Here is a 26930-nt window from a genome sequence, read left to right as displayed (position 1 = left end):
TTATCATTTCAAACACATACCCTATACGATGTGCCCTTCCCCTACTTATACTTTCTCTTGTCTGTCTATATTGCTCTTCCTACTTAGCACAGCTGGCATTGGTGAATTTTAATAGGCTACTTGCACTAATGACTAATGCATTGTGTCATAAAGTGAATTGGAATGGTTGATGGCCCTATTGTAATGTTATGTGTTAATTTGGATATTGAATGATTTAGAGGGGGCTCAAAATGTAACTTGTGTTCAAGCTGGTTATTTAGTTAGAAAAGCGAGCAGGCTATGTGGTTAGGTAAAATTGTACCACTTCCATACTGGTCTCTACAAACTAGTTGAGCAGGCTAACCATGTAGCTAACTAGCATGCTGTTATATAAATTCAGTGCTGCTCATTATATTGCAACTTAACACGAGTTGCTTAATCAACAAGTTATTTATTGCCATATTAGGCATTAAATAGCTATCATGCCCTACAAAATTAAATATCCTATATTTGAATCCCAGGAATTTAAATTGGCCAGACCAACACATGACCAACATATTATTTACTGTGCTGTATGTACTATATGGAAAATTATTTCAATTGGAAAAAGTTCAATTGTTAATTGACGCTGTTACAAGCTGCTGGGTGAAATCAGTTAGGTACCATTTGCTGTGAGTATAGAAACATCAAAGCAACTGTGTGAAAAAGTGAGAGCAAATGGCAAACAGCCAAACCTGCATTGTGTTAAAATAAGTTTAATCACAGAATTATAGTAAAACCTAAATACAGCTTCAACAACCTTAATTGATAAAGAGAATGGTTTTGGCAGAAACCAGCAAACTAGGGGAGATTTGCTTGTGGAGGTAATGGTGATGTTGATGGGGTGAGAGAGGATGGGAGTGATGGTTTGTTTCTGCTGGGTACCTGTTCATGCTGAGTGAAAGGTCATTTTCATCTTCAGTGAAAATGTGGATGCTGTGGCTAAGATTGCTGGGAGGGGACAGAGGATTGATATACAAGTAGCACTAAGCCGAAGGGAAGTCAAATCAATGATCAGGTCATGTGGGAGAGAAAATTGTCATACTCAATGGAACAGTAGTAATAAAGGGAGTCGAAACTACCAAATACACAAATCAGTGAATGAAAAGGTGGGGCAGTGGAATTGTAGGAAAGAGGAAGTTATATGGGGTAGATTGCGATTTGGGCATACAGGGCTAAATGCTTCTTTGAAACTGATTGGGAGTCACAAGACAGGATTATGTGATGAGTGTGTTGTAGAGGAAACCGATGTTTTGTGAATTCTATGGTGTAGATGGGGAAAAATTATGTGAGAGGGTCAAAGAAACGGGAAACTGTGAACTTCACAGGACTTCTGGTCATATTGATCTGAGTTATGTATTTTTCTTTTTCAACCTACATCTGGCTGTAAATTGTGAATGAAGATTTTGGGCTTTATTTTGGTGCTCAAAGCAACCAAATAGGAAAATATTGTGCTATGGTATCTGTCTAATGTAACAAAACTCACTCTGTGTAAACCCATTGCTGCAGCTCATATTTATCAGGCTATAACTGCCATCTTAGAATGCAGACTTATATAACACACATCTGCTATTTTCCATGTAGTGGTCAGCAGCAATGACCCCAGCAACCCACGACTCTACTGTCACCCTGCAACCACACTGTCTCTATTGTCACCATGTTCATTTGTGCTGTACTGAGTCCCCCTGACTGCATCAGTTGCTGATATCTTTCTACGACACTAATCACTACTGATACCTCTTGGCCACATTAATCACTACCGATGTCTACCAGCCGCTGATATCTTTTTATGACACTAATCACTACTGATACCTCTTGACCACATTAATCACAACCGATGTCTACCAGCCACAGATAGCTTTCTACTACACTAATCACTACTGATATCTCGTGACCGCATTAATTACTACCGATATCTACCAGCTGCTGATATCTTTCTATGGCACTTATCACTATTGATACCTCTTGAATGCATTAATCGCTACCAATGTCTACCATATCATATCATATCTCATCCATATGTATGTATCTCATCCACATCAGTCATGGAGATTTCACTTGAGCTTCCCAGTCACTGCTGGTCTCACTTGCCTACATCACTGCTGACCTCACACAACACACAACCACATCATTTACCAGGGACCGCACATGACCGCCCAAGTGACCGCATGCAACTGCATCATTTACCAGGGACTGCCCAAGTGACCGCATGCAACCACATCAGCACTGACCTGCAAATGACATCAATTTCTAAATCCCCCCATTTATTTCCACGCACTGTGGATGGCTGCATACATACATAAAATAAACAAAAGTGTGTCATGTGATTTTAGCCCTGGACTGTGGATGAGTATGAGAAAGAGCTCACAGGCCCTCTTTGTCTGTGGTGTTGAGGTCCCGTCACCATGCACACACCTTTCTCTAAAGCCCAGGTTTCTTTCTCAGGTGACACTCCATTTTATGACGACTCTCTGGTGGGGACATACAGCAAGATCATGGATCATAAAAACTCCCTCAACTTCCCAGATGGCGCAAATATCTCCAAGGAAGCCAAAGATCTCATATGTGCCTTCTTGGCAGACAGGTGAGTTTAATTTTCCTGCTTCAGTGACCTTGTGCTGCAAACATTTTTGTCACACTCATTTTGTTCATGTTTATACCATCCAGCACTTCAGACAAAAATCTGTTTCATTTTCCTGTGATTGGTTAAGATGTCGTCCCCTGTACAGTATATGTGGGTCCAGCTGGCCACCGAGATGAGATGAAATATTGAATATTAAAATGAAGGAGAGCAATAGAGATAGATACAAAAGAGAGTGCAGTTTTTCACTGTCTCTGTCACTTTTTCCTTCCCTCCCTCAAAAAGTTACCCCTGTTGCCCAAAGCCCCCACCCCACCCCAGCGGAACTATGGGAGGAGTGAGAAAGAAGGAGGGCACAAGTAAAGAGAGGAGGAGTTGCACTCCACTCTCTGTGTCAGCTTCATGCTTAATACTCTCTCTGTTCTCTCTGGTTCTTATTCAGTACTCCTTAGGCTGAACCCTGAGTGTTGGCCACAAGTAGGGAGGGTGTTGATGTTCAGGACTGGACATTTACAATCTTTTTAGGGGCAGTCATTTTTGCAGGTTGCCGTCATTTGGTCATTAGGTTGAGGTCAATAGGGAGGAATGCTGGAGTGGAATATGGTTTGAAGAAAACGTCAGTGATTGGATCACACCTCTGATTGCTCTGATTGTGGTTCACTGGCATGCGCAGGGAGGTTCGGCTGGGGCGGAATTCTGTGGAAGACATCAAACGACACCCTTTCTTCAGGAACGAACAGTGGACTTTTGACACCATTCGAGAAAGTAAGATTCCGCACTCAGAAAATGGGAAGATTTTTCTCCTCCAGAAGGTTAAACATTACTGCTATTTTGCAGTTAAAAGAATGATGTGTGTTTTTTTATATATGTGTGTGTTCTTGTGTATGTGGCCGCGTGTGTGTGTGTGTGTGTGTTTGTAAATGTTTTGAGAATGTATGAGGATTTTTTTTTCGAAAAATGTGTGCAGATGTATTGTACTTACATCTTATCAACATATATCTGCTTATAGAGCATGCTTTGAAAATGCTTAACTATATATATATATATATATATATATATAGTTACCCCTAAACTGAACAACTTGGGACAACAGAACGGGAAAAAAAAAAAGTTTTATGTAACATCAGGCCAGCTGTTTCATTCTTTCAGATTAGTAAGCATGGCATGTGGTTTTTGGCTGCTTCCAAAACGTCTTGTGGAAAAGAAGACAATTTAAGCTTTCAGCATTCAGTTAATCAAGGCACTTTAAAATTGTGACTTAATATGTATGAGTTAAGCCAGAAAAGTCACATGTATGCTGTTTATGTACATGTCTGCATATTTGTATGCCTTTGTGTGTGTGTGTATGCAGTGTAAGTATAAATAGACGAACATGTGTGTGTGGACACTTTGCACTGTCACGGTGCATGCTCTCATGTACTGATGTTCTGTACTTGAAACGGATTTCATTTGATATGGTTCGTGTTGGCTCAAAATGGCCATCATTTCCCATTCTGTCCTGATGGTCGTTGCCAGAAAGCATTTCTAGCACAGTGTGGTGGGGAGGGTAGATGGCTGTCACACGCACATTAAGCTCTGGAGAATGCCGATTCTCTCTCTCTCTGCACGTTTGCCCATTTGCTCCTGAAATATCCTGCACCTCTCTAATCTGCATGGATGTGGAGGCCAGGCTTGGGTCTCTCTGGCGACTGTGGGGGCATTTTGGGAATGCTCTGGGGCCCACAGGCGAGTGCTTCAAGCCCTGCCGTGGGGGCGGGGCCTGTGGTGTGGTCGCCTGAGCGTGGCTAATGACAGGGACATCCAAGGCCTGCAGGCTGGATTGAGGGGTACAGTCACTCTCACTGTGGCAACAGCTGGCTGTTGTTACACGAGCAGCCACCCTGTCCCTTAACCTCTCTCTCAGGCACTGTTCTTCTTCTTTATATTTTCTATTTCTTTAACTTTATCTCACTGGTATTGGCATTTCTTGTAAGCATGTATGTCTTTGTGTCTGTGATTGTGTCTGTGTGTGTGTGTGCGTGTGTGTATGTGTGGCATGCATGTGCATGTGTTCATTTGGATGTGTGTTTGTAATTGTGTTTGTGTGTCTATGTATGCACATTTATGTGTGTGTGCGCGCGCACATCTGTTTGTGCTTGTGTTTGTGTGTGTGTGTGTTTACATGTTTTTTTATTTGTATGTGTGTGTTGTGGAGTGCATGTGTGTGTGTGGTATGTCTTTGCGTGTGTGTGCTTGTACGCGTGTGTGCGTGCATGCCTGTGTTTGTGTTTGTGGGATGTGCTTCAGCCTGGACCTCTTCCTGTCTGTGGAAGGATCAGGGAAGAAAGGCGCAGTTTTTCCTGCTAGAGGAGTATGTGTAAAAGGCCCAGTGTGTGGGAGGCACAAAGCCCGTACTGTAGGAGAGAGGAGAGGCATGGCTCCAGCAGAGGGCTCTGTGGGTGTAGCCAGTGATATTGGCCTGGTAACAGGTCTCAGCACTCAGTTTCTGCAATAGTGCCAGAAGTACTTACACGCCTACACACACACACACACACACACACACACACACGCACGCATGCACGTGCACAAACACACGTGCATGCACACACAGGCATACACGTGCATATACATACACGTAAACAGACACACTCTTGCACGTATGCACATACTAAAAATGTAAATCTGTATTGGTCTCTTCCAGCTCATGCACAGTTTGTGTGCCTCTCTCAAAAGTCTATTATGCCTGCTTGCTGTTGCTCTACACAGAAATGAAAGGTCCTGCCATTTTTCATCCACATTCTCCCTCTTTACTTCTTTCCCTCTCTTCCCTTTCCTCTGTCAATTCTCCCTTCATTCCATCCTTCTTCCTCATGCATCTTCCCCCTCCCCTCCCCCCCTCTGACCCCCAGCGGTCGCCCCTGTGGTGCCGGAGTTGAGCAGTGACATTGACACCAGTAACTTTGAAGAGTTTGAGGATGGAGAGGGAGATGAAGAGACGTTTCCTCAGCCGAAAGCCTTCATGGGGAACCAGCTGCCCTTCGTGGGCTTTACCTACTTCAAGGAGGACCAGTAAGAGCAGTGTGTTCGCATGCTCATGTGCATGTGTGAGCTGGTGTGTCAGCTGGCGTGAGTGTGACTTTGTGAATGAGCATGTGTGTATATGAACCAGAACTGTGTGTGCGTGTGTGTGCATATACACTCACCGGCCATTAGGTACATCTTGCTAGTACCAGGTTGGCTTCTGCTGCTGTAGCCCATCTGCTTCAAGGTTTGACATGTGCATTCAGAGATGCTTTTCTGAATACCTCGGTTGTAACAAGTTGTGTTACTGTTGCCTTTCTATCAGCTCAAACCAGTCTGGCCATTCTCCTCTGACCTCTGCCATCAACAAGGCATTTTCGCCCAGAGAACTACCGCTCCCTGGATATTTTCTCTTCTTCGGACCATTCTCTGTAAACCCTAGAGATGGTTGTGCATGAAAATCCCAGTAGATCAGCAGTTTCTGAAATACTCAAACCAGCCTATCTGGCACAAACAGACATGCCATGTTCAAAGTCACTTAAATCACCTTTCTTCCCCATTCTGATGCTTGGTTTGAACTTCAGCAGATCGTCTTGACCATGTCTACATGACTAAATGCACTGAGTTGCTGCCACGTGATTGGCTGATTAGATATTTGTATTAACGAGCAGTTCAACAGGTGTACATAATAAAGTGGCCGGTGAGTGTATGTGGTAAAGGTTCTCCTGCTCTAGCTCTCCAACATAATTAGCTGACAGCTTTTACATCAATTTCAGTGTTGCGTTACATTGGCTTAATTTATTTAAAGGGTTTTATAATGTTTAAATGTGTGGTTTTGGTGCTGACCTTAATAATGCAAGTTCATGGGAACTAACTGTACTATGAAAATGGAAGACCCAATACTATTGGGTTGTCATTCTAGCAGTATTATCATTTGCATATCAATAATTTATTCATGTTACCATTTCATACGTTTCGCATTCCTCCACTGCTGTCCTGCTTCCACTCCTGAGTCCTTGTGAGACAGGGCCTCCATGACTTAATATTTTTTCACTGAAGAATGTGTGTCTTTTGGCTGAAAAAGGTTCACTGTAAGAAGGGCTTTGCATCGCCCAGCTCTGACTTCACTGTTAAGGACAGGACCCACTTTGTGATAACATGCCGAAGGCTGAGATAGCGTATAAGGGCGCTGCAGCTCTGGTTTAACACACTCTGTCTGGCACGACAGAAGGGTTTGGAACTGAGTACCTGTAGAGCTGAAGACTGGATCATATTAGTGAAGGATTTGCTCCATCTTCGCTGCAGGTTGCTAAGTGACCTAAGTCCAACCGACGTGGAGGAGGATCGAAGCACGGCCATCAAAAGAGAGGTGCATATCCGCCGTGTGATGCATCTGAGCAATTCAACCGCAGGAATATAGTAGAATAATCTGGCCTCTGCATTGTAATATAATAATGACAGTGTAATGCAGTGTAATATAATAATGACATAATCCTCTGCCAGTCAGATGAACTGAAGCAGTGGGAAGTGAGACTCAGCAGTGAGATGCAGGCCAAACAGGAGCTCCAGCAGAAGTTCAGGTAAGGCAGGGGTTCTCTACAGGCGCGTGAGCCTCATTTGGGCAGAACGGGTTGGTGACACATCAGTCGTATTGACTTTAATCCATGATCTGTCTTCTAGAGCTGCCTGTAGTCATCTTGAGAAACTCTCCAAGGACCTTGATGCTGAGGTGAATCTTTACATCTGATCATGATGATTTGCATGTTTGTTTGTGTGTAACTGAGAGAGTTAGGGAAAGGTACAGTTATATTCTTTTTCTCCAGATTAACAGTAGGGGCAGTGTAGAGGTAATGTGTGTGATTGGGTGTGCGAGTGTCTTATAAGTGTCTGTCCCTCCAGGTTGACAGTAGGAGCAGTGTAGAGTTAGGATCTGTGAGTGTGTGTGTGTGTGTGTGTATCTATCTCTCCAGGTTATCCGTAGTAGTACAGAGGTAGTGTGTGTGAATGTGTGTGGGATAAGTGTCTCTCTCCCGGTTAACAGTAGAAATGTAGCGGTAGTTTAATAAAAGTAGGAGTATTATAAATGACTTTTCTTTCTTCAGGCTAACAGTAGGAGCAGTGTAGAGTTAGGGTTTGTGAGTGTGCGTGAGTGTGTGTATCTATCTCTCCTGGTTATCAGTAGAACAGAGGTAGAGGTAGTGTGTGTGAATGTGTGTGGGTCTCTCCAGTTTAACAGTAGGAATGTAGCGGTAGTGTAATAATAGTAGGAGTGTCATAAATGACTCTTCTCTCTTCAGGCTAACAGTAGGAGCAGTGTTGAGGTTGTGTGTGAGTGTGTGTGATAATGTCTCTCTCTCCAGGTAAACAGTGGGAGGAGTGTAGAGGTAGAGTGAGTGTGCGTGATAATGTCTCTCTCTCCAGGTAAACAGTGGGAGGAGTGTAGAGGTAGAGTGAGTGTGCGTGATAATGTCGCTCTCTCCAGGTAAACAGTAGGAGGAGTGTAGAGGTATAGTGTGTGTGAGTGTGCATGATAATGTCTCTCTCTCCAGGTAAACAGTAGGAGGAGTGTAGAGGTATAGTGTGTGTGAGTGTGCATGATAATGTCTCTCTCTCCAGGTAAACAGTAGGAGGAGTGTAGAGGTATAGTGTGTGTGAGTGTGCATGATAATGTCTGTCTCTCCAGGTAAACAGTAGGAGGAGTGTAGAGGAGGCTCTGTTGGAGCTGGAGAAGGAGAAGGCTCTGCTTCAGCACAGCAGTGCAGAGAGTCAGAGGAGGGCCGACACTGAGGCCAATAGAAAGCACTGCCTGGAGACAGAGGGTGAGTGTGTGTACCTGAACACTGTACCAACCTGAACACTTACACATCTCTAAACCTACATACATGTACACACCTGAACACTTAACACATCTCTGAACCCACAGATCTGTACACACCTGAACATTTACACATCTGTAAACCCACACATCTGTACACACCTGAACACATACATATCTCTATGTCTGTACACCTACATGCACCTGCACATCTTTTCTTCTGAACACTTTTAAAGTTGAAAAGTTCAGTCGGAGCTTTGTACACCTCTGCGCAAGTGCATCCATTCGAATTGCAGAACCATATTGGAAACAGCTTTGTACCAACTGCCACGCAGTTGCTCCTGTGTAAATGTTTGAGCTGTAAATCTGAATCTGTACATATGCACACATGTACTCACACAATCACACACCTGTACATCTACTCCTATAATCAAACACAGCAACCACTCCTGCATGCCTACGCACCTGTATTAATGTGTCCGTGCATATGTACACTTGTCCCTGTAATCACATACCTGTATACCCATATGCCTACATGCCGACAGATCTGTGTTCACAGTTGTACGCATGTACTCCTGCATAGCTGCTCACATGTATTCACACAATCCCACACCTCTTCACCTGTGTAGCTGCTCACCTGTATTCACACAATCACACACATGGTCACCTGTGTAGCTGCTCACCTGTGTTCACACAATCACACACATGGTCACCTGTGTAGCTGCTCACCTGTGTTCACACAATCACACACATGGTCACCTGTGTAACTGCTAACCTGTGTTCACACACAGTTGCACACCTATTGGTGCAGTCATGACAGCGTTAGAGCAGCTGTACACCTGCTCAGCAGTACAGAACCAGACACGTGTGCGCCTCCATACCTACCACATGTGACGATTCCTGTTCTTTCCAGTCAACACTCTGCGTGAACAACTGGAGGACATGAAGAAGAGGCAGCAGAACCCCCAGGTCCCTAACGAGCAGACCGTTCATCTTCAGAGACATGTAAGGGAGTCGCTACGCATAACTCGAGTGGAAGCTCTCATTTCCTCTTTCATTCTAAGTGTAAGACTATCTGCTGAATGAATAAATTTAATGCAATGGGTGTACACACCTGCCTATCACCCCTGGTGGTGCATTTATATCTGTTAGTCTCAGCATTTCTGTGTTTGTATGATATTTAGGCTGTGTGAAATTTTTGCTACTGTGTTCTACAATATATTCTTATCTCTGAAGACCTGTTGACTATTCCATATGTGTGTCTGTTTGAATACCTATTGGCAGTTACGTGTGTATATCTATTTGAATGCCTGTTGTCTGTTCCATATATATGTATCTGTTTGAATACCTGATGACTGTTGCATATGTGGGAATCTGTTTAAAAATGCTGGCTGTTCTGTATATATGTATCTGAGCACCTGTTGGCTGTCTCTCGGTCCAGCTGGAGGAAGCCAACGAGCTGCTGCGGGCAGAGTCAGAGAGCGCGGCGCACCTGAAGAAAGCTCAGGCGGAGACGCTGAAGCAGCTTCAGCACCTGGAGCTGCGTCTGGAGGAGCTGGAGGACAGAAGCAGCCAGCTGGAGGCCAGCAAGCTGGCGCTGGAGACTGAGCTCACCGGTCTGCAGGCGTCACTGGAGACGGAGAAGAGAGAGCGCGGCCAGGCCTGCCAGACCATCACTGACCTGCAGGGTGCGCTGGTGACTGTTTAGCAGCCTAGGTTTTTATACCATGTGTGTTGAGCCATCGTTTCCTATTCGGGTGGAGTCAGTCACCATAAAAATAAACATTAAGTAGTTATTCTGAAACACTGGAAAGAAAACAAGGATGAATGTACAGGAGTGTATGTGACTGTTGCCAATCAGGAAATGGACTTATTACTCAAACACAGTCAGCCTTTGTGTCCTGTTTGAGAGAGGAATGGGCGGGCAACTGAATTTTAGTATTAAAAGCTAGACTGCTCTTAAAAAACAGCTACTCCTTTAAGTTTTTCTCTCTTGTGCCTACTCTGTTTCTTTCACGTTCACACTTCCTTATGTCCCTCCATCCCTCCCTCCCTCCATACCAAGTTACTCCCTCTTGCTGTGGTTCAGTTGGTGTGTAATAGAGTCTCACTTGTGCTCTCTCTCCAGGGAGTCTGGCTGATCTGGAAGCCGAAGCAAGGCAGGTGAAGTCCGCCCTATCCAACAGTGAGCTAGAGAGGACACAGCTACAGGGGAGACTGTTGGATCTGGAGAAGGTACAAATCCTCGTACACTGACAAACTTATATACTCACAATCACATAATCACTAAACTGAAGAGGAAAGACTGCAGAAGAATATACGGTTCAACTTGCACAATAACACCCTTAGTTGCTTCCAAACACACTCTATAACACACAGACACACATGCAGACTCACACACACACACACAAACACACACACACACACCTCCCACTACTACTGACCATTTGCTTCGCCCGCAGGAGAAGAGTAGCCAGGAGATTGATTTTACATACAAGCTGAAGGTCCTGCAGCAGAGTCTGGAGCAGGAAGAGGCGGAGCACAAGGCTACAAAGGCCCGCCTCCTCATCAACAACCAGATCAACCAGGTCACTGAGGAGGCCAAGGGTGAGAGGGAGAGGCTCAGCCTGACCTTTAGTTTAGTGGGAACAGGCTACCGATCACACACACATCCGCACACCTCCATACACATAGTTAACTGTGTAATGATGGATAAATGTAGCAGATTGCATCCTTTCCAATACGTTTCCACTGTCAGTAAACGGGTATTGGTGTTTCCCGTTGTTATGAAAATAAATGGATTGCCTCTTACTTCAGCCCTTTGGTTTAAGAAACAGAGGCGCATAGATCTTGTAATTCCGAACTACACTCAGGAAAGGCCCGCAATTATTGTTTTTAGTTAAGATGAGGCCAAAAGATTCAAACATTTCAGAATATCTCCTTCGCTGCACCCTCGTTCTTACCAACTCCACACCCTGCCCCTCAGAGATGGAGCGACAGTTGCAGGAGGAGCGTGCGGTGAAGCTGCAGGTGGAGAACAGGCTGCTGGAGCTAGAGAAAGAGCACTCCCTGCTGGGCTCTGATTACAAGCAGGCCAAGTGCGGACTGGAGGACCTGCAGAGGAAGAAGCACAAACTCGCTGAGGAGGTTTGTGTGGGTGCCGCTCTGTGTGGGTGTCTGTTCATGCAGGTGCCAGTTTGTGCCGGTGCTTGTTGTGTGGTTGCCTGTTTGTGTGGGTGCCTGTTTGTGCAGGTGTCTGTTTGTGCGGGTACCTGTTTGTGCGGGTGCCTCTTATTGTGGTTGCTGCTCTGTGTGGTTGCCTGTTTGTGTGTGTGCCTGTTTGTGCGGATGCCTGTTTGTGTTAGTGCCTGTTCGTGTGGTTGCCTGTTTGTGTGGGTGCCTGTTTGTGCAGGTGTCTGTTTGTGCGGGTACCTGTTTGTGCGGGTGCCTCTTATTGTGGTTGCTGCTCTGTGTGGTTGCCTGTTTGTGTGTGTGCCTATTTGTGCGGATGCCTGTTTGTGTTAGTGCCTGTTCGTGTGGTTGCCTGTTTGTGTGTGTGCCTGTTTGTGCAGATGCCCGTTTGTGTGGTTGCCTGTTTGTGCGCATGTCGGTTTGTGCTATTGTGATGGTAATGGACTGCATTTATATAGCGCTTTTATCCAAAGCGCTTTACAATTGATGCCTCTCATTCACCAGAGCAGTTAGGGATTAGGTGTCTTGCTCAAGGACACTTCGATTGTCTGTTTGTGCGGATTCCTGTTTGCACGGGTGCCTGTTTGCGTTAGTGTCTGTTTGTGCAGGTGCCTGTTTGTGCGGGTATGTTTGTGCAAGTGTCTGTTTGTGTGTGTGCCTGTTGGTACGTGTGTCTGCGTGCACATGTGCGTTTGAGGAAGAGGGTGTCTGCGACTGTCCCCCTCCACCTCTCCCATCTCCACCTTCCTTTATCTGTAACTTGGCTCCCACACCTGCCTCCCTCTTGCAGGTGAAGACCCTGAGCGTGAAGGTGGAGCAGGAGTCCCAGAAATGCAGCCTGATTCAGAGCGAGCTGGCCAATCAAGGCCAGGAAGTGGCGTCGCTACGCAAGTCTGAGAAACAGCTGAAACAGGAAGTCAACCACCTGCTGGACTTAAAACAGAGCCTAGGAAACAAGAACCAGGAATTGCAGAAGTAAGCATGCCTGCGTGTGAGTGGGTAAATTGGGTGCTATAGGAGTAACCGAGCACTGAGACCTGTTGTCACTGGCTACACCCACAGAGCCCTCTGCCAGAGACAAGCATCTGTGTGTTTGTGTGCAAAGTGCTAGCTCCTGTCACATTATGTGACATCCACGCCACGTTCGGAAGGAATGATGTCATTTCTGAAGGATTTGTGTTCAAGTGTGTGTGCGCCTGTGTGTGTGTGTGTGTGTATGTGTGTGTGTGTGTGTGTTTGTTTGTGTGTATGTATGTGAGCAGGAGGGCAGAGGGTCTGACTGTGTGTGTGTGTTTGTTTACAGAGAGAGGCAGGATGCATTTGGGCAGATGAAGGAACTGCAAGACCAGCTGCAGACAGAGCAGTATTTCTCGGTACAGTACTACCACTACACTGCTACAGCTGAACAGTGCTACAATAACTATTCAACAGTACAAAAGTACTACTGCAGTTCTACTGACAGTACTACCATTTCTAATTTACTACTACTCAACAATACAATTACAAGTACTGTTACTACTGCTATTGCTACAGTACTGCTACTACAGAACTGGTCAACAGTGTGACTACTTCTGTGGTATTACAGTGGTATTTCTCACCTGCACTACTATCTCATCAGCAGCTCTATCACTATTTTACCATGGTGTTCAAGACCTTCTACTCAACAGTGATATTACTACAGTATGATTATTACAGTACTGCAGTGCTATTACTCAGCAATACAGATACTGTGGTACTACACAACTACTCAGTTGTACTACAGTAACACTCAACCCAAAGGATACCACTGATTTCATGTTCTCAAACAGTGCTAATTAGCAGTATTACAGCACTACTGCTTAATAGTACTATTACTGTTACAGCACATTGTCTCAACTGTATCACTACTATACTACTGCAGCAGTACTACTCAACAGTATTACTGCTACAGTACTACAACAGTACTACTCAACGGAACTACTGTACTACTCATATGGACCTTAATGATAAATTTAATTACTGTATCTAACACACTAATAGTCATCTTGTACTAATTATCACTGATGACACTGTTGAATGGACAGATATCTTTCAATGCACTATTACAATATATTGTCTGTATGTGTGGCTCTGCTTCCCCACAGGACCCAAGTCTGTATTGGATCGTAGCATCAGCATATCAGAATTGTATGGTGAGATGGGCTCATCATGGTTATCAGTACTGTATGGTGATCTCTGTGTGTCTCTTATTTTTCTTCAGACACTGTATAAGACACAGGTGCATGAAATGAAGGAGGAGTGTGAGGAGAAGAACAAGCTGATTAAAGACGTACGGCAAAGACTGCAGGACCTGCAGGATGAGAGGTCAGGTGCACCTAAAACCTCAGAAGAACTATAATTGAAGGGAATGGAACCGTGCTTAAGTGCATTATACTGTACTTCAGGAAACTGTCAACTATATTAGCCTATATTTTTTATCAGCCTAATTTAAAAAAAAACAAAAAACAAAACTACACTGCAGGCCCAAGAATTCCCATACTGCACTGTTGTGAGCCTTGTGTCACTGGTTTGCGCTGTTGCGTGTTATTCGTGATGACTCTCTGCAGCGTTGCGTGTCGTGTGACGCTGGGCTCCCCGTTCTCTCCCCGCAGGGACTCTCTGGCGAGCCGCCTGGAGGTGAGCCTGACGAAGGCAGACTCGGAGCAGCTGGCCCGCACTGTGGCCGAGGAGCAGTACTCCCAGCTGGAGAAAGACAAGATCATGAAGGAGCTGGAGATCAAGGAGATGAAAGCCCAGCACAAGCAGGAGCTCGAAGAGAAGGACAACACCATCGCCTCTGTGAGTAGGGTGTGGTGAGGACAGTACTATTGCCTGAGTAAGGGGGGGGGGGTGGGGGGTATAAAATCATCAGTATGTGTGGGGAGGAGATGAAGTAAACAAACCCTCACAAGGTGCCATGTCTTTAACAATTTTAATTTTTTTGGATACAATACATTTTATGCCAGAGCTGCTTTGAGGAGTTAAATCGATCTGGTCCATTCTCAGTAGCTGTGGTTTCGGCCTTGGGGGGTCACCTGTATTCTTTTGCCCCCCTGCAGCTGGAGGAGTCTAACCGTACCCTGACAAGTGACGTGGCCAACCTAGCCAATGAGAAGGAGGAGCTGAATAATGCACTGAGGGAGGCACAGGAACGTGAGTGTCCTGATTCCCATCTCACCCACTGGCCTCTCTACTCTCCCTTTACTCTACCCACCCACTGGCCTCTCTACTCTTCCTTTACTCTACCCACCCACTGTCCTCTCGTTACTCTTCCTTTACTATACCCACCCACTGTCCTCTCTTTACTCCTCCTTTACTCTACCCACCCACTGGCCTCTCTACTCTTCCTTTACTCTACCCACCCACTGTCCTCTCTTTACTCCTCCTTTACTCCACCCATCCACTGTCCTCTCTTTACTCCTCCTTTACTACACCCATCCACTGTCCTCTCTTTACTCCTCCTTTACTCTACCCACCCACTGGCCTCTCTACTCTTCCTTTACTCTACCCACCGTCCTCTCTTTACTCCTCCTTTACTCTACCCATCCACTGTCCTCTCTTTGTTCCTCCTTCACTCTACCCACCCACTGTCCTCTCTTTACTCCTCCTTCACTCTACCCATCCACTGTCCTCTCTTTACTCCTCCTTTACTCTACCCACCCACTATCCTCTCTTTACTCCTCCTTCACTCTACCCACACACTGTCCTCTCTTTACTCCTCCTTTACTCTACCCACACACTGTCCTCTCATATTACTTCTCTTGAGAAAATAATGCAGTGTATTCTGTGTACTGTCATGGTATCTGTTATCCTGTTCTGGAAGATTCTTTCAATTTGAAATAATCAAATATGCATGCGCACCCAATGACCCAACATACTTCCAAGTCCAGAGTCTAAAGACATTTTTCTCATTTCTAATCTGTTGATTTATTATTATTATTTTTTTACTTTGACAGCATTTCACCATATTTATTTAAAATATTCAGGAAATATGTGTTATTGGTACCATTGGTGAGATGTGCCTACCCCATCCTCAGCACCCCATAAACAGACCTTTCAAGGAGATGGTAGTTTGAGTAGCTAAACATGAATTTGCTGAGAAAATTGTTTCACCTTCAGTAATTCTTTCATCTGGAGAAATATATACTTTAACATTCATACTACAGAAAGGACAACGAATAACATTCTAGAAAATTGAATATGGGTAAAATTGTCCTTTAAGTTTAACAACACAACTAAAGAAGAGTTTGTAAACATATTCTTTTGAACATTATTATGGTAGTTACCGGACACTTTGGCATTACTGACCTTAATTGCATACTTCCTCTCCTTGCTCACCCATTAAACTGCAGAATCACCATGCAGGTTAGATACTGAACCCCTGTATTGCCTGTCTCCACGTGAACCATTGTGTTGCTAAAACGTTTAGCAACTTTGTGGAAATATTCTGTGTTAACTGAGCTGTGTTCACAGAGCTGAAGCAGTCCATGGATGAACAGAGTAATATGAAGGCCAACTTTGAGAAGCAGGTGCAGTATGAGAGAACACTGAAAACTCAGGTTAGAACTCACCCGTCTGGTTATCTGTTTCTGTCTGAATGGATTTCTGTGCGTTTGTCTGTATTCATGTGCACGTCTTATGAGCTTGACGGTTTTAGGCTGGTCAAATGTGTCTATATGATCAGGTAGAGAATGTCTGTGTGTGTGTGTGTGCGTGTGTGTGTTTTTTTCATGATGATGAGTGTGTGTGTAATATACAGGATGTACAGTGTGTCTCTTGATTTCAGATAATCTGTGTTTAACCCAAAGGTGCTTACCCATGGAAACAATAAATCAATCAATCATCACACAACTCTCTCTGACACAACCCATTTGCAGAAAGAGTTCTTAGCCTTCAAGACACAAAGGCTACATTTACACCACTGACCTTGATGACTTGTTCCAATTTTTTGCCTGCATCCTATTTTTTATCCGCCTGTTTACATTTACTTTTGAAGGTGACCAGAATCTGAAACCTGCGTTAACGCGGTTTAAGCTTGAAACAACCAGCATGCAAACATGCAAAGGGTTTGGTTTCCGATACAAAAGTAAACAACCACAGCCATATCACCATCTGCAATGGACACAAAAGGACACAAAGACAGAAATAATAATTCAAGCTATTCTTTCCAAAGCATCTTGGGTCCGCAAAGAACATCCCCAGTATTTTGGCCTATTCCGATTCTTCGCCCTATGGGTTTAAAAGGCACAATACCTCAGTGTTCACTGGCCTGAACTTTCATCCTCCATTTAGCTTCTTTTAACATGTAACATTACCAGTGGGGAGTGGTTATGCATATAATTACATTACACCTCATTCAAATATGAAGAAAGTATGAGAATATCACATTTTGAATAACGCGCAAATCGCAGTGACTGGGAAATTCCGATCTGTGCGCTTAGATGACTCGCATTAGCAGGTGTCAGATTCCTATTGGATTCATTTCCAAATATGAATATGGCCCAGAACGGATCTGAACATATCCAATTCCGTATGTTTTTTTCCTATTTACAGGTTCAAAATACATATCTGATCTGTGCAACATGTGAGCAAAAAATTGGAATTTGGCAACTTACCAGGTGGTGTAAATGTTGCCAAAGATCTGTTCTAGAATCCAACCTTGTTAATTGGACTGACTAAATCCAGTCAGAGTTACATTACATTACCTTTATTTAGCAGACACTTTTATCCAAAGCGACGTACAAAAGTGCATATCATGGTCATTGGACTTAAGTTCTGTATCCCTTACCTGCATGTGTTTTAGTGTTAGAAAGTACCAGAATGTCTTAATGTAATCTTTCACATTTGATATGCTGCAGGCAGTCAACAAACTGGCAGAGATTATGAACCGTAACAATGTAAGCAGTGGTGGACATCGCCATGGCAACGACATGGATTTGCGCCGGAAGCAGAAGGAGAACAGAAAGCTTCAGCTGGAGCTCCAGCTGGAGAGGGACAAGCTCAACGGCACCATCATAAAGTATCAGAGAGAGATCAACGAGATGCAGGCTGTGAGTGGCGTCTGCGTCCACCTGCAAACGTGACTGCAACCTCATAGTAACGCAACCACTGGACCACGTTCACAGTAGTACAAACGTCAAATTCACATTAATACTACCACAGCCCATCACATTCACGGCAACACAACCACAGACCACCCCATTCACACAAGCGTAGACCACAACATTCACAAAGTAACCCAACATAGAACACAAATCACTGCAGGCAGAGCAATGACGTGTAATCATTTAGAGTATACCTGTACCTGCCTACCATACACACACACGCGTGCGCGCACACACACACACACACACACACACACAGTAGCTTCCCCACACCTCACTATAGTATCTTGTTTGTTCAGTGACTGAAGGATAAAGCCCCGTTTATCCTCTTTTGCAGTCATTAAATAGATGTTTGTTTCCTTCGCGGGGTCTTGATTAGCATGTGTTTGTGTTCGCGGTTTCCAGATGATAGCAGATGAAAGCCAGGTGCGCGTTGAGCTGCAGATGGCCCTGGACAGCAAGGACAGTGACATTGAGCAGCTCCGCTGCCAGCTGACCTCCCTCAGCATACACTCCTTCGACTCCACCAGCTTCAGCAGTGGGCCTGACCCAGAGGCCGATGAGAGCTACCCTGGTAATACTGCGCTAACAACGGCCACCTACCTCAGTAACACTGCGCTTTACATTCACACAGGGCATTTACCTAGCAACACTTCACTCACACAGGGCACCTGCCCCAGTAACACAGGGCGCCTACCCCAGTAACACTGTGCTTTACATTCACACAATGCATTTACCTAGCAACACTTTACTCACACAGGACACCTATCCCAGTAATACTGTGCTTTACATTCACACAGGGCATTTACCTAGCAACACTTTACTCACACAGGGCACCTACCCTAGTAACACTGTGCTTTACATTCACACAGGGCATTTACCTAGCAACACTTTACTCACACAGGGCGCCTACCCCAGTAACACTGTGCTTTACATTCACACAGGGCATTTACCTAGCAACACTTTACTCACACAGGGCGCCTACCCCAGTAACACTGTGCTTTACATTCACACAGGGCATTTACCTAGCAACACTTCACTCACACAGGACACCTACCCCAGTAACACTGTGCATTACATTCACACAGGGCATTTACCTAGCAACACTTCACTCACACAGGGCACCTGCCCCAGTAACACAGGGCGCCTACCCCAGTAACACTGAGCTTTACATTCACACAAGGCATTTACCTAGCAACACTTTACTCACACAGGACACCTACCCCAGTAATACTGTGCTTTACATTCACACAGAGCATTTACCTAGCAACACTTTACTCACATAGGGTGCCTACCCCAGTAACACTGTGCTTTACATTCACACAGGGCATTTACCTAGCAACACTTTACTCACATAGGGTGCCTACCCCAGTAACACTGTGCATTGCATTCATACAAGGCATTTACCTAGCAACACTTTACTCACACAGGACACCTACCCCAGTAACACTGTGCATTACATTCACACAGGGCATTTACCTGGCAACACTTTACTCACACAGGGCGCCTACCCCAGTAACACTGTGCTTTACATTCACACAGGGCATTTACCTAGCAACACTTTACTCACACAGGGCGCCTACCCCAGTAACACTGTGCTTTACATTCACACAGGGCATTTACCTAGCAACACTTTACTCACACAGGGTACCTACCCCAGTAATACTGTGCTTTACATTCACACAGGGCATTTACCTAGCAACACTTTACTCACACAGGGCGCCTACCCCAGTAACACTGTGCATTACATTCACACAGGGCATTTACCTGGCAACATTTTACTCACACAGGGCGCCTACCCCAGTAACACTGTGCTTTACATTCACACAGGGCATTTACCTAGCAACACTTTACTCACACAGGGTGCCTACCCCAGTAATACTGTGCTTTACATTCATACAGGGCATTTACCTAGCAACACTTCACTCACAAAGGAAATCTGCCCCAGTAACACCACAGTCACACAGTGCAAATACCCTGGTAATGTATTGCTCACATCTTCTACAGTAACAGCATATTCACTAATCCCAAAGGGCACCCATCCTGGTACCACCATGCTCAGCTCTCACACAGTGTCGCTACCTCGGTAACATCATGCTCAAATGGGGCACCTACCTCAGTAACACTGCACACATTGCCAAATAGCTCTTCAGGTTGATTTCACAGATTGCTCTCCGTCTGTGCTGAAAACACTCTGCGTGCTATCGGCTTAACATTGAAATGGAAAATACACTGTGCTCTGAACACATGCTGTGCACACGCTGTACACTCAGTCCGTTTTGAAGACGGGACGCTGCAGTCTGAACGCAGAAACAGACTGTGCTCTGACACCCAGCGCACTGATGCAAAGCCTTTTCCTTACTTCCTGTTTGAAGCTTTCTTTATTTTTTTCCAATTTCTTACATTTCTGATAAAAACTGTATTTTTTTCTTCACTGTTTCTCTCCTTTGTTCTCTCCTTCCCCTCATCCCCTGCTCTCCCTTCTTCCCCATCTCTTTTTCCCCATGTTTTCTTTTCCCGCTGTCTCTTCCCTGCCTATTCCTCTCAATTCTTCCTCTGTGTTTCTTTCTCTGCTGAACGACGCTAGTGCGCATCACCCACTCCCAGTCCTCCAAGTCCATGTCATTTACGTACCAGCGCTCCTCCCAATCCGTCCGCACTCGTGCCCCCCGTTTCTTTCACTCTGACTCCGAGGAGGAAGATTCTGAGCCAGAGCAGCCTCCTCCAGCACTCGCTTACAGTCCCTCAGAACCAGAGAACGAAGGTGACCTGTGTGGACCTTCCCTCTCTCCCTTACCCTGTCGTGCACTAACACAGACCGTCCCTCTCTCCTATGCCCTGTTGTAGTGCACTAATTCAGACCCTTTGTCTCTCCCATACCCTACCACAGTGCACTAATACAGAACCTTCCTCACTCATATACCCCGACGTAGTGCACTAATACAGACCTTCCCTTTCTCCCGTACCCTGCTGTAGTGGACTAATGCAGAAGATAAGAGAATGTTCTCATCTCATTGTCCCAAATGCAGGCTTTGAATTGAACATTTTTTTATTGTGAATGAGGGATCATGTCGCATGCTGTTGCTCTTGTATAGCATTTCAGCTCCAAAAAGAGCTTGAGACATGTTTGGTGACTGGCTCCACCTAGGAGGCAGGTTGGTTATTGAAATTGTCCATTTTTGGGTTTGAGTTATCCACTTAAGGAACCATTTGAGTGTGTGTTTGATGCATTTGTGTGCATGCATGAATGTGTGTGTTTCAGCATGTGTGTTTGTGTGCCATTGATCTGTCTGTGTAATGACTGTGTATGAGCCACTTCAGTGATGCTCCGTGTGTTTCCTGTTTGTACCACAGAGACCCGATTGGAAGGCTGGCTATCTCTCCCAGCGACGAGGAACAGCATCAAGAGGTTCGGCTGGGACAGGAAGGTATGCAGAGCCCCTCTGAGACTCCCTTATATGCATGACAGTGCCCTGCTTTCACCTCACTCTACACACTCCATTCCAATACTGTTTAAAGAGTACTGCTTAAGACTCTTAGTCTAATAAGAACACCATCACACTTCTGCTTGACCTTAGTCATGATAGTGCTGGCTTTTCAGAACAGTGCTGGTACTTTCATGTATGACAAAATGTGCTCAGTACTCACTGTCTCAGCGTTATGCCTTTCTTCCATTGTGTGTACTGGTTTGTGCAAGTGTATGTTCTCTCTCTCCTGCTGTTTGTAGTGGTTGGTGTGAGTGATGACGTGTCCTCACTCCTACAGTGTGTAGGGTTTGTGTGTGTGAATGATGGTGTTCTCACTCTTCTGCATTGTGTAGTGGTTTGTGTGAGTGAGTGAGTGTGTTCTCTCTCTCATGCAGTGTGCAGTGGTTTGTGTGTGTGAATGATGGTGTTCTCTCTCCTGGAGTGTATAGTGGTTAGTGTGAGTGATGGTGTGTTCACTCTCTCCTACAGTGTATAGTGGTTAGTGTGAGTGATGGTGTGTTCACTCTCTCCTACAGTGTGTAGTGGTCTGTGTGAGCGATGGTGTGTTCACTCTCTCCTACAGTGTGTAGTGGTTGGTGTGATTAATGGTGTCTTCAATCTCTCCTACAGTGTATAGTGGTTTGTGTGATTAATGGTGTCTTCAGTCTCTCCTACAGTGTGTAGTAGTTTGTGTGATTAATGGTGTCTTCAGTCTCTCCTACAGTGTGTAGTGGTTTGTGTGATTAATGGTGTCTTCAGTCTCTCCTACAGTGTGTAGTGGTTTGTGTGATTAATGGTGTCTTCAGTCTCTCCTACAGTGTGTAGTGGTTTGTGTGAGTGATGTGTGTGGTCTCTCTAACTCGTAATGTGTACTGGTTTGTGTGGCTGTGCATATTCTCTCTCCTGGAGGGTGGTTGGTCGCTGATTATTATCTGACCGTGTGTGCCCATGTCTCCTGCAGTATGTGGTGGTGAGCAGCAGGAAGATTTTGTTCTACAACAGTGAACAGGACAAAGAGCTGTCAAACCCGTCTATGGTCCTGGATATTAGGCGAGTAAAGCCCTCTTTACTGTGCTCTGCCTCTCTTTCTCCTTCCTGCGTTTCCCTCTTTCCTTCTCTCTCTCTGCTCCTCCTCCTGTCCTAAATTTCCTCCTTTACCATTCCTTTGTCATCCTCCCTCCTCCTCTCTTATTCATTTGCTATTTTCCTTTCTCTGCAGTAAACTGTTCCATGTACGGCCAGTCACCCAGACAGATGTGTACCGTGCAGATGCCAAAGAGATCCCGCGGATCTTCCAGGTGATACTAAGCATCCTTTCTCAGGACTGCCCAATCCCACCCTGTGATTACTGTACACACACATGCTGAAATAATCTCACACTGCTCCTTACTGTCCCACATCACTCCTCACTGCCCCTCACCTGTCTCCACTGCCCCACACCTGTCTCCACTGCCCCTCACCTGTGTCCACTGCCTCACACCCATATTCACTGCGTCACACCACTCCCCACTGCCCCTCACCTGTCTCCACTGTCTCACACCACCCCCCACTGCCCCACACCTATCTCTACTGCCCCACACCTGTCTTCACACTACCCCACCTCACTCCTCACTGCCCCACGCCACTGCCCCGCACCTGTGTCTACTGCCTCACACCCATCTTCACTGCCCCACACCACTCTTCACTGCCTCACACCTGTCTCCACTGTCTCACACCACCCCCCACTGCCCCACACCTATCTCTACTGCCCCACACCTGTCTTCACACTACCCCACCTCACTCCTCACTGCCCCACGCCACTGCCCCGCACCTGTGTCTACTGCCTCACACCCATCTTCACTGCCCCACACCGCTCTTCACTGCCTCACACCTGTCTCCACATTGCCCCACCTCACTCCACACTGCCCCACACCGCTCCTAACCACCCTCACTGTCCCTGCTGCACAGATCCTGTACGCCAATGAGGGAGAGAGCAGGAAGGACCACGAGTCCATCCTGGGGCCACTCCTCATGGTAGACAAGTCCAACTGCATCTGTCACAAGGGCCACGAGTTTATCCCAACTCTCTACCACTTCCCTTCCACCTGTGAAGCCTGCCCCAAACCCCTCTGGAACATGTTCAAGCCCCCACCCGCTCTGGAGTGCCGCCGCTGCCACACCAAGTGCCACAAGGAACACCTGGACAAGAAGGACGTGCCCATCATACCATGCAGGGGTCAGTGTGTCCCAAAGAGATTTGTTGGTTTGTTGAGGACAGATTGTTGAACTATGCAGGGCAAGAGGTCATCTGTCCTTGCAGGAATTGGTGTGTTGAGCAGAGTTCATATTGTTCTGCCGAGATCAGTGTGCATATATGTGTGACGTTTGGGTACATACAGCATAATGACATAATGTTCCTCCCCTTAGTGAACTATGACATGTCCCTGGCCAAGGACCTGCTGCTCTTGGCTGAGTCTCAGGAAGAGCAGCAGAAGTGGATCAGCCAGCTGCTCAAGAGGATTCCCAAGAAGCCCCTGGCTGGCCAGCAGCTTACGGGCCCCTCGCCCCATTCTTCGCCTCGCGCTTCACCCCGAGCCTCGCCGCGTGCCTCTCCGCGTGCCTCTCCCCGTGCCTCTCCCCACATCTCCATGACAGCGCAGCTCAGCCCACGCACCAGGCGGCATGCCCGCTATGACCAATCCAGCAAGGCCAGGTGAGGGGAGAAGGGAGGGGGGGAAAGTGATACATCACCCCCAAAGAGGCATTAGAATCCTGGCTCATATTTAGAAAGAGTATCGGAGTTGTGAATGTGGACCCTGGCCTCAGAGCTCCAAGTTTAATCACAATGTTATGAGATCTACTCGAGACTGATGATGACCCATGTCTTGCCATGAACTGAAAATATTCCTAAACATATTCAAGTTTGCTTTGGGTAAATAAATTGACTCAACCACATAACTCTGCTGCCCCTGCTGGACTGTGGCAGTACTGCCGAGTGTTTATTTGTAAGGATAACTCCAGGGAAACCCTCTGTTTCAGGTTGCTAGACTTTGGCCTGAAGGACTGGAATTGGTCATTGGATGATGATGATGATGATGATGTGTTTGATTTCTGAAGAAGTGAGAGGGTAATTTGGAAATGGGAATGAGTGCAGTGGTCGGGGGGGGGAGGGAGGTTGTTTGCATGTGTTGTGCTCCGCATGCTTGGTTGATTTTTTTATCATTGCGACTTCTAATGGAGACAATTTATCTTATTTTATGTTTTGTGACTATCAGACATTGCACTCTAGATATGTACTATATTTCGGAGGTGAAATGCGGTTGAAACTGTGAACAGTACTATGGGTTTAAGTCAGGGTGCCATAAGCCAACTGTCAAACAAATTCAGGTGAATGTTAGTCTCGATAATTCTAGTCTACGAAGTATTGTGTATGTACATATATATGACTACAGATTAGAAGCTGTATTCTTTACGGTGCTAAGGTTTCGTCCGTATTATGTACAGTGGAGAGATTGCCTCCATACAGTGAATCTGTATTTAGTGCTGTGCAGCAATTAGCTCTGCATAATGCAGCAATTCCTTTCATACATTGCTGAGGTTCCATCTGGACATATTGAGGTTCGATCGGTATTCTGTACGATGCTGAGGTTTCTTCTGCAGACTATTTAGTGCTGCAAAATGAACAGCTCTGATGGACCCATTAAAAGTTACCAAAAATTCAGTTGATTTAAATAAGATGGTGATTAATTTATCAGCCAATCAAAAGAGCCATGGCTGCTTCAAGTGGCAGCACAGTGATTCATCAAGCTATTGCAAGCCAGAATTTGCAGCACCAGGAATCGTTGGTATAAGGTCATTTGCCTTACAGTCTCCTCTCCTGTAAAGAGTTTGCGTATTTTTTTTGAAAAATATTTTATTCCCCATTTTCCCAGTTTGGAATGCCTATCCCATGACTCCTCTCTCAGTTTAGGTCCCAGAAAGAAAAGGTGCAGTCAGTACGTAGGGCCCTCACTACACACAGGACATCTGCCTCCGTGAATGTGCCTCTCCACAGGCCTGGATTCATACTGTTCCTTGGTATTTGTTTAGATGTGAGATTTTGAGGTGATAATGTGGGGTCTGGCCCACAGAGTTGCTGCTGAAGAGTACTTCCAGCTGGTTGTCATAGACCTACTTCAGTCCCGCCACTTATCTGATCTGTTCTCACTGCATGTGTGTGCGCGTGTGTCTGTGTGTGTGTAAGTGTATGTGAGCCCAGGGTTTATGAATGATAACTCTTTCTTCCTCCCTCCAGTTGACCTCCTTTGCCTTGAGGGAATGATGGAACTCCTGGACCGTGATGGATTTTCTTCCAGTCATACAAGAAAAAAATCCTTGGCTGTACTAAACACAAAGATTTAAAGACATTTGAATACAAATATATATTTTTTTCTTTCAACCCACGCTGAATCAGAGCCTCTGCATGCCCCCATATCCCTGAAATATTCAAGTGACACCCTCACATGGTGACTGCAGCCAATGGGGGACTCAACTCAACTGATCCAGGACCACAGTGATCACAAAATTATATAACTGAGGCACCTTGAACCGTAAGATAAACCTGGTCCCCATGTGCAAAGTCTGCTTTTAAAAACGCGAACACTACTATGAGGGACTGGCCTGCACTTCACAGAAGCCACTACTTTGAGGGAGTTTGTGAGTATTCCGCACACAGAGTGTATCCTATCTACTCTGCACTTATTCGCATTGTTCTAATAGCCACAGCTACATACGTCCCTCACCACCGCTACAATTTGCTTACCAAAGTGAGAGAAATCCCGTTAGTCAATAAATAGAGTATCATAATGAGTTGATATTAGCATGAAGGAACCAATGGCCACAAAACATTTTGATATTTATTTAGTGAAAGTTGATGTTGACTGAGCTCATATTCAGTCTTTAATTTTGCTGCAGAATACTGATTTTATTCACTGCCCTGTTGTCAATGTGCCCCAGAAAACAGACAGAGCAGCATGTGACAAGTTTGCATTTTGTGTTCATGAGCAGGATGCCACATTGCTGGACTGGCCAGCACTGGCTCTGAGATAAGTGTGAGAGTGTTTCTTTTCTTTGTATAGTTTATGTGTGGTTGTGTATATAATACATGCCTTAGATTGAGATGAAGAATATGTCATATAAGTGTTCCTGAAAAGTGGTTGTTTAAAAAAAGAAGGGAAGTTCAAATGTGAAAAATATATGGAACCTACTTTTGACTTGTAAAGTTGTCATAGCTATGTTACAAATTATTAAACATTACTTGCTATATACATATAGTGACATTCTGAAATGTTCAATATTTTAATCTATCAATTATTTCAAGAGATTTCAAAGACTTTCTATTGTGTCTTTTATAAAGTTCCAGAAAAGCCTCATGTTAAGGAAGTTTCATGATGTGAAGAGAAATATTACCATTTGGAGGTATGCAAAATATGCATTTTAAGTAAAATAAAATGAATTTCTCATTCAGAATTAATATGTGTCCATCTGATTTACTTGTAAATTCAAGGACTATTTTTTTTTTTTTAGTGCAGAGCTACTAATTCACACATGGCATGGGGAATTAAATAAATTGCTGTTTCCTCTGTTAACACATTTGGATAATCCTTTATTTAATCATTCAGCTGATTAAAATATTCTCTTCACTAATTTTTCATGCTCCTTTTTATGATGAGCTCATGAGGAGCAGTTCAGTCTGTATGAATTTAAATAGTGTATTT

The 26930-nt window shown here is 45.1% G+C and overlaps 1 protein-coding gene across 3 annotated transcripts in view; it reads left to right on the top strand.

The window, feature by feature from the left end:
• The window catches only part of LOC118230628 (rho-associated protein kinase 2-like), a 35194-nt gene extending 8555 nt beyond the window's left edge, over positions 1-26639 (top strand). Inside the window, exons 8-35 of one of the 3 annotated variants that reach the window (XM_035423796.1) lie at positions 2464-2602; positions 3273-3364; positions 5488-5647; positions 6905-6968; positions 7103-7179; positions 7280-7328; positions 8283-8418; positions 9328-9419; positions 9856-10102; positions 10543-10649; positions 10877-11021; positions 11401-11561; positions 12397-12581; positions 12910-12979; positions 13846-13949; positions 14237-14423; positions 14684-14777; positions 16098-16183; positions 17483-17674; positions 18134-18302; positions 20316-20492; positions 21083-21156; positions 22157-22245; positions 22415-22493; positions 23143-23410; positions 23602-23887; positions 24214-24301; positions 25469-26639. In XM_035423796.1, coding sequence (XP_035279687.1) covers positions 2464-2602; positions 3273-3364; positions 5488-5647; positions 6905-6968; positions 7103-7179; positions 7280-7328; positions 8283-8418; positions 9328-9419; positions 9856-10102; positions 10543-10649; positions 10877-11021; positions 11401-11561; positions 12397-12581; positions 12910-12979; positions 13846-13949; positions 14237-14423; positions 14684-14777; positions 16098-16183; positions 17483-17674; positions 18134-18302; positions 20316-20492; positions 21083-21156; positions 22157-22245; positions 22415-22493; positions 23143-23410; positions 23602-23887; positions 24214-24289 — 3605 coding nt within the window. In that variant the 3' untranslated portion in view covers positions 24290-24301; positions 25469-26639. The remainder of the gene's footprint in view (positions 1-2463; positions 2603-3272; positions 3365-5487; positions 5648-6904; positions 6969-7102; positions 7180-7279; positions 7329-8282; positions 8419-9327; positions 9420-9855; positions 10103-10542; positions 10650-10876; positions 11022-11400; positions 11562-12396; positions 12582-12909; positions 12980-13845; positions 13950-14236; positions 14424-14683; positions 14778-16097; positions 16184-17482; positions 17675-18133; positions 18303-20315; positions 20493-21082; positions 21157-22156; positions 22246-22414; positions 22494-23142; positions 23411-23601; positions 23888-24213; positions 24302-25468) is intronic. The other 2 variants (XM_035423799.1, XM_035423798.1) reach the window with 2 other exon arrangements.
• The last annotated feature ends 291 nt before the right edge of the window (positions 26640-26930 follow it).

This window comes from Anguilla anguilla, chromosome 6, assembly GCF_013347855.1.
Source record: "Anguilla anguilla isolate fAngAng1 chromosome 6, fAngAng1.pri, whole genome shotgun sequence".
Lineage (NCBI taxonomy): Eukaryota > Metazoa > Chordata > Actinopteri > Anguilliformes > Anguillidae > Anguilla > Anguilla anguilla.
The sequence above is the reverse complement of the archived record's forward strand: the minus strand, read 5'-3'. Positions and strand labels throughout refer to the sequence as shown.